At 49.6% G+C, this 7627-nt stretch overlaps 1 protein-coding gene across 1 annotated transcript in view; it reads left to right on the plus strand.

Annotated features, from left to right (window-relative positions):
* Window positions 1–1080, plus strand: part of EVA1C (eva-1 homolog C (C. elegans)) — a gene marked incomplete at its 5' end in the record, with an annotated part of 24659 nt that extends 23579 nt beyond the window's left edge. The window contains one exon of the mRNA XM_009578924.1: window positions 559–1080. Coding sequence (XP_009577219.1) covers window positions 559–947 — 389 coding nt within the window. The remainder of the gene's footprint in view (window positions 1–558) is intronic.
* Window positions 1081–7627: the final 6547 nt, after the last annotated feature.

A 7627-nucleotide genomic window follows, 5' to 3' on the forward strand; every position in this document is an offset into this window, starting at 1 on the left:
TGCCAGCAACACCCCAAGCAGCCAGGGTTGGATTTTACAACCCATCGAGAAGGGCTGTTCCTACCTGTCTCGCTTGTTGCTATACTGAGAAGTGATCTCAGACTGTGTCGAGGAAGAAGAATGCTGCCAGTGCTGCCCTGGCTCCGGGGAGCCCAGCGTTGCTCTTCCCATGCCCCCTCTTCATGAGGGTAAGGCCAGGCCAGTTTTGGCAGGACGGCTGGAAAAAAGAAAAGGGTGTGCTTCTGGTAGCTGGTTGAGAATGCTAGTAAGCTGCTAATAAAAAGATGGGATAACGTTGTTATTTTATAATGTTATTAAGAGGCTGGGATTTTTGCACAGTAATTGGAGGAGGCAGAGATGGCAGCATTCAGCCTGCAAGTGCAGGGTGGTTTCGGAGCGTGACAGAAAAAGCCTCCCCACACCCACCCGTCCCCCCAAGCACCTCCCACCGTTATGGCTATGTAATGCGGGGCGCTTCGGAAATGGCAGCTGACTCTTTTTGTAGCTAGGCTTTGGCAGAGTTTGTAAAGTGTTTAAGCACTGGCTTTCTGATTTCAGATCACCCTGAAAGAGCCGCTCTCCTGTTTGTGTCCAGCGTTTGTGTGGGATTAATCTTCACGCTGTGCGCTTTGGTGAGCCGCGTGTCATGCTCGAATGACTTCCAGAAATTGCACAGAAAGAAGGATCACTTAGTGCCAGAAAGTGACGGAGCGTACGAGAACAGTGAAAATGAGGAGGAGGAGGAAGAGTCCTCCGATTCGGACATCCAGGATGAGATAGCGGGACTTTACAGACCTTCTTACTCAGGTTATGATTCAACAGAGGCGGCGGAACTGGCCGAAAGGATAGAGCGCAGGGAGCAGATCATACAAGAAATTTGGATGAACAGTGGTTTGGATATGACACCTCCTAGAAATATGAATACGTTTTATATTAACGAACAATAAATGGCTTATTTTGGATGACACCCTAGCCCTTTTTTTTTAAAAAGAAATGTACCTTCTATGAAGGAACATTTGTATCAGTGCATATAATTATTTGTAAAGTAAGAAGAAATATATGCAATAAAAGGAGAGTTTCAAACCCTTGACTGTCTATAAATCATTCTGTGAAAAACACACTTACAAGCTTAGTTTTAAGTTATGTTATGTTATTTTATGGATTACTTTTCACTGTAACTTGGGATCAATTGCCATATGCAGGTTAAGGAATATTTAAAAAGGACAAAAATATTTAAGCAGCGTAACATGGAGAAACACTAGGAGAAAAAACAGAGCATTAGGACACGGCGCTTGTAACCAGTTAGTGTGTTGCAGCTCATAAATTACATGAGAACGTGCTCTATTGATGAGAAATATGAGTATTATTAATAGAGTGAGTAGGACAAAGCAAAATTAAACACAGGTTCTTGAAGCTTTTCTGCTGTTCCATTAATCCAACCTTTCCCTAATAAATCCCATTCCTCCGGTAACAGTTATCCTGATTACAAGGGGGGTAAATTCTGCTCGCCTGAGTCCAGCTGATGCAATTACTTAGAAGGGAGACATGAAAGAAGGGTGCCTCTCTGGGCTGGGAGGTCTGGAAACTAAGCTGCACAGAAGTGCCCGGTATTTCAGTGAAAATTTTCAGGGTTTGAGAATTAGTTTCCGTAGTAGCAGTCCTCTTGATGGTGATGTAAGGGCACCTGAAGTCAGGCACACTTCGGTGTGCAGAGATTTCACAATACCTCTCGGAGTCTGCAGCTTCTTTTTTAAAGCACCCAGCCACCAGATAAGGCTAGCCCTAGGAAGAAAAGCACTGCTGAAGCATGGACATAAGGGCAGAAATCTATCTGCATTCAAGACCTTCAGTGCCCTGTTAAGGAAAAGGTCACCATTCAGCCACCAGAAGATACCTGCCTGAGATGTAATTCTGCTGCTACCCGTGCTGGCAAATTTGTGAAGCGCAAGGCTCGAAAATGGCTGCTTTCATAACAGACTCGTGAAGATGACACATACTAAGAACACTTCACTTCCTAAGTGAAATGCTGAGTTATTTTTTCTGGTTATAAAGCGTCATTTAGAGCCAGCACTTGATTGAAGGTTAAATTCTCAAGATTTTGTTGTAAGTTCACAATCTTCACTTGAAAATTGTTCAGACTAGTCAGATTTGGTTTCAGTCGGATCGAAAATTAAATCAGAAATGTATCTAAGTTGAAAACACAACCTTCCTGTCTTTAAATAAAAACGTCTCCAATATTTTAACTGCAGTCCGTAGGGAATTTACTGAACAAAAGGAGGAAAAATGTCACTTCCTATTGGTAATACTTCATGAGTTCATTGTGCTTTCCCGCTCAGACACTGTGCGTCTAGGTAGAGTGAAGTAGTATGAAACACTTGGAAAGACAAAAAGTGACATGACTTGTCGTTTCCTACTGATACAAAGTCAAATTAAGCATGGGAAAACTTTAAAGGGAGGAAGGGGGCTTGCTCAAATGACTAAGGCGCAATCCCGTGCTCAGCTGGAAAAATCTTAGCAGTGATTAGCATCCTATCAGCGGAAGGAAGAGAGGCTGAAGAGGCGGACGGAGAGCTTAGGTCACCCGTGGCACTGGGAAACTGCGTGAAAGGCTCGGCGCAGCCCGGGCGCCTGGCTGCACGCCCTGCGGGACTCCGCTCGCCTCCTTTCCAACAGAAAGTCATCACAGCCTCTGCCACTGCACGATATTGATGAACGGGTTCTGGTCTGGAAAAAAACCCATGCCTTTGTCCTGAGGGTGGAAGAAGGCAGATTTTTCCTTTTGCCGGTCCTGTGGGTAGGTGTGGGACAGCTCTGGTCAGGAGCTGGCTCCTTCCTCCTGACTCATGGGGGCAGGTGCCACCCATTTCCCAGAAGAAAAGGGGACTGATCTACATCCCAACAATTCCCCCTGCTGACAGACCACACTAGTAAAAAAAAGGGATCTTCTTCCCCTTACTGACCCTCCGAAGAGGCCGTCATTTGCTTGCAGAGAGCGGGCTGGGCTCCGGCACATGGCGAGGAGGGCTGAGGGCAGGGGCTCCGGGGGCTGCCCCCTCCCCAGCGCAGGGCCCTGCTCTGGCTGTCTCCCCAAAATGCTGAGCCCCAGTGGAACTCCCTCCCGAAGAGCCTGGGGCCCACAGGCTAGCTGATCTCCAGATGATCTATTTTTGGAAGTTACCTGTCCGGCAGTTAATGTTTATACTCACTAAAATTTGTGTATTTTCTTTCGTCATTCTTTATCTGTAAGCCTCCATGGGGTTTTAGTCCTGAAGCTGACATCATAACAAAACCTGGGAGTTAGTCTTTCCACCAGCCTTTCACTTTGCTCAAGCCTAGGTAAAATGAGCATGTCCTTGGGGTGGCCACAAACTCACAGGCTGGCTGGGGTTGGAAGGCACCTCTGGAGGTCATTTGGTCCAACCCCCCTGCTCAAGCAGGGCCACCCAGAGCTGGTGGCCCAGGACCATGTCCGGACAGTTTTTGAGTATCTCCGAGGATGGAGACTCCACAACCTCCCTCGGGCACCCTCACAGAGAAAAAGTGTTTCCTGATGTTCAGATGGAGCCTCCCATGTTCCAGTTTGTGCCCACTGCCTCTGGTCCTGCCACTGGGCACCACTGGTCCTTTCCCTGTTGTTTTGTTCGCTTGATCCATGCACGTCTTCCATTTGATAGTCCTGCTTTGGGGTTCCTAGCTGAAAACGGGAGTGTTCATTCCTGGTGATGAAGCAACCAAAGTGGCAGCAGATCAGCAGAAACCGGTCTGTAACTTTGAGATTAGTCCCTTCCTTGGAGCAAGACTGCAAAATACTTCACTTTTCCCAACTCCCAGTTCTCTCATCTACTTTTACAACCCTAGAGGAAAAAAAATCCTTTGTATTAAAGTGAAGATTAGCAATTTATTGTTCTTTTATTTTGCATATTTGCCTGTAAATGACTTAACAGACCTGATTCCCTCCTGATTTTCCTCCCTGCCTGCCACCACAGGCTGCAGGCGGGCAGTAAAAGGTTTCCGCGGGTGCCAGAGAAGAGCGCGCTTCCCAATGTGGAGCATTTCACAGCCTCTGGGAACGTGTTTTGAGAAAAAAAATGTGCTTAGAACGCATGCCTCTTTAAATGTATCCTCAAACATGGTGGCAAAGCCATATCATGAGCCCCAGCACCAGGAGTAACTGGGCAAGGCAGGGAAAGCAGCTTTTGCTCCAGAGCGGGAGGAGCAAAAGGAGCTGTTCCCTTGACTGAGTTGTTTACAGTCTGAGTTTGGGTTGCTATTTTATTCTTTTTGTATAAACTTTGCAAGTCTAATTGGGGAAAGCTATCAATTAGTGGTTCACCTCATTCCCAAATGTTCGCTGTTCACAGTGGTCTGAAAGTTAGAGCGAAAACAAGGAAAAACCTGAGAAACAGACACTGAATTATTTTGATCTTTCTGAAATGACACCCTCTGCAGAAAAGCATCCAGCACAGAAACCAGAAAATTAATGGGGAATGTACTTACCTGACCCAAGCCCACACAAATCACAATTTTATAGGAAAACACAGCGTATGCCAATTAAAGAGGAACAGTGTACAGTGAGCCAGGCTCGTTTCAGTGGCAGGTCTGCTTTACTGTAACACGAGCAATGGTAAGAAGCAATTGGATTTGGCTGGTAATTAGCGGGATGTGTAGGCTGAAAAAATAAGAAGCAGAAATGCCGTAGCTGGTATCTACTTCATTTCCAGGCTGAGGGCAGACGTATCATTGAAGAGGGGGCCGTAGGGCAGCAGCAACACTTCGGGGAGGGCGTTCGGTGCTAGCAGCGGGATGAAGTTTCAGCAGTAAAATCCCTGCAACCGCCCAGAAAAGCAGCCTAAGAAGAAAGTATGACAAAGGAGAGCTTGCAAGTTGCTTGGCTGTAACTATCAGGTTTATGCTACGTGCATAAAAGACAATGACATGACCCAGCATCAACACCTAAGCTTGCTGGATGGCGATGTGCAGTGCTGGTGTGGCTGTTTTAACTCCCCACTCCTGCCTTTAAAATAACCCAGAGTTTTCCACCAGGAATCCCTGGGTGAGGTTGCAGGAAGCAGTAAATAAATCTTTCCAAAACTCGCACCTTTTGTCAGCAGCCACTCAGGTGTGGCGTGCCTAACGCTTGTGTGCCACTGCAGCCAAAAACCCCCGGCGTCACCCCAGCGCTTTCGCGGGAGGTGCCTGCGATCGGCGCGGCGGCGGGGAAGGAAGGTGCGGGCAGGGCTGGGGGCGAGCTGGGGTGAGGGCAGAGCCTGGAGCAACCTGGGAAAGCAAAGCCTGGGAAAGCAAAACTGTATGTGAGCAAGCAAGGAGTGAAGGAGCAAAACCAGCTGTGGAAACCATCCAGTTGGCTTCATCCGCATGTTGGGAAACGTGAGAGATAAATGACCACAAACGTCCTTTTTTGCAAGGCGCGTGGCTGAGCGATGGAGAATTCAAGCATGGGCCAAGGCAGGGGATTTCATGTCGCCTGTGATGTCATCTGCAGTGAGTTTTCTTGGTGTCCCAAAGCCCACCCAAACTCTGTGAAGCAAACAGGGGTCACTCCAGTGAACTTTGGAGCGAGCCCTGCAAAGCCACACCGAGGCAGCAGCACTGTTGCTCCCAGGGGAGATGCGGGTTTGGGCACCCGGTTCCAGCTTGGGAGCACAAAAGCGACACGGAGACCCTGCCAAGGGGCGCGGCTCGGTCCCGCTGTGTTTGCTGCACACGGAGCCCTATGCCAGCATGCCGTACTGCCTAGGCCTGTGCCCAAAACACCCTATCTGCTAGTGCGCATCACCCCACGGTTTCAGCGGTGCTGAGGGTGCTCCCCGCTCTGCTGCCAAGTGTCGCTTTTAGAGACGAAGAGAAAGGGGGGCTCCTGCCAGCCCCCCAGCGCTGCCGCCCCAACAGAGCCCCTTGGTCACCCACAGCGGTCATCCTTGGTCCAGGTGCTCTGAGATGCCCCTGGCAAACCAAGTCCTCCAGGGATCTCCTTCAGCATTAGGGGACTGATTTGTTTTCTCATGTTCTCATTTCTGGAAGGAAAAAAAAAACAGTCCCAACATGCAGTACTGTAGTAAAAAACTCCTTTTCCAGCACTGTAGAAAATGGCAGGACTTGTGGCTTCTTGTGGAGAAAGAGACAAATCCCAGCTTGATGTTACAAACAGCTCTGGTGACATCCTGGTGGCAGCCTGGGCAGGCTCCAGACGCTGGGAATGTGCCTTCAAACCCACAGGGCACCTGAGAAACACGCATCCAGGGGGGTGTGCATTAGTGACTACCCATTAGCAATCCCTGTTGCAGAGTAATTACGGCTATAGAGGATCGCCGGCGTGCGGCCGCGGGGTGAGCGCTGACCCAGGTCTATACAACTCTCCAGACTCTTTTTTAAGACCGTTGCATTTTTAAGACCATGTATTTTTAAGACCCGAAGACATGATGGTAATGCCCAGTCACTCTTCTCCTGGGGTAGCAAGAGCTTGAAAGCATCAGCCAGAGCTCACACCTTCTTCAGGTGTCCAGTCAACCAGCCGGGAAATAAAAATCTGTACGAAACCTTGGTAGGTCCAGTCACAACGGAGCTGCCTGTTGTTTGTTTTTCTTTTGAAAAATCAGGACCCTGAGCAACATGATCGAGTTTTGAAGCTGGATTTAGCTCAGAACCAGGCCCCGCTCCAAGTGCGTGGTAGGACCAGCAGCCCTCAGGAGGTCCTCCCAACCTAATTTGTTTTATGAGCCTGTGACCAGCTCTAACCACACCCGGAAGCCAGCCTTCGGAGCTGCAACAACCCCCGCTCTCCAGCCTTCTGCTCGTCTTGCAACTCCACCACCCTGCCGATCTATCCGCAGCAAAAATCTAAAGCGGCGTTTCCAAAAAAATCCCTCATCAGGGAAGAGGTGAAATGTCCTTTGCTGAATGAGGCCGCGGGGCGTTGCTGAGGGAGGGAGAGGCAGGAGGAAACAGAGCTGCAAACTCACAGCTGACCACTGCGCTGGGGACAGTTACGGGTTGAATCCTGAAACTGCAGGAGCTGTCACTTGGGTGAGAGGCAGAGCAGGGGTGCTGTGAAATACCACACCGCTTACACCGCGGTGCCCCCAGGACCTTACACAGCAACATGAGGGGCAGCTGTATGCTGATTTTCAGGGCAAAAAAATCCCCACACAACAATTTTTAACTGCAACATTATAAGCACTTGGTTGTATTACTCAGCCTTTGCCGAGAGCTGCTCTCACAAACGCAATCCTTGGAATAAAACAATAATTACCTTTTCTTTTTCCTTGAGGAAGTGCCAGATTTCCTATTTTTGCTATAAACTTCCTCATTCTCAACACAAGCCCGCTGTAGCTGCTGTACGGCCCGTACTCACCGGAGCACGGGACGGGGATGCGCACAGCCCTCGACACAGGCGGGCAGGTGGGTTTGGGTGAGGCACAGTCGCACCCCCAGCACGTGTGGGCAGCTGGGGCTGGTGGCAAGGAGGGGGCAGCCCACGGGCGCCCCGGGCCACCGCCGCCCCGACACCCAGCACCCCGAGATGGTGGGCGAGGACAGGAACAGCCGGCAGAAAGGCACGAGCTCGTGCTCTTGGTGACTCCCAACTCGCACACCGGCAACAGCCAGG

Source organism: Fulmarus glacialis, unplaced genomic scaffold, assembly GCF_000690835.1.
Source record: "Fulmarus glacialis isolate BGI_N327 unplaced genomic scaffold, ASM69083v1 scaffold27185, whole genome shotgun sequence".
Taxonomy (NCBI): Eukaryota; Metazoa; Chordata; class Aves; order Procellariiformes; family Procellariidae; genus Fulmarus; species Fulmarus glacialis.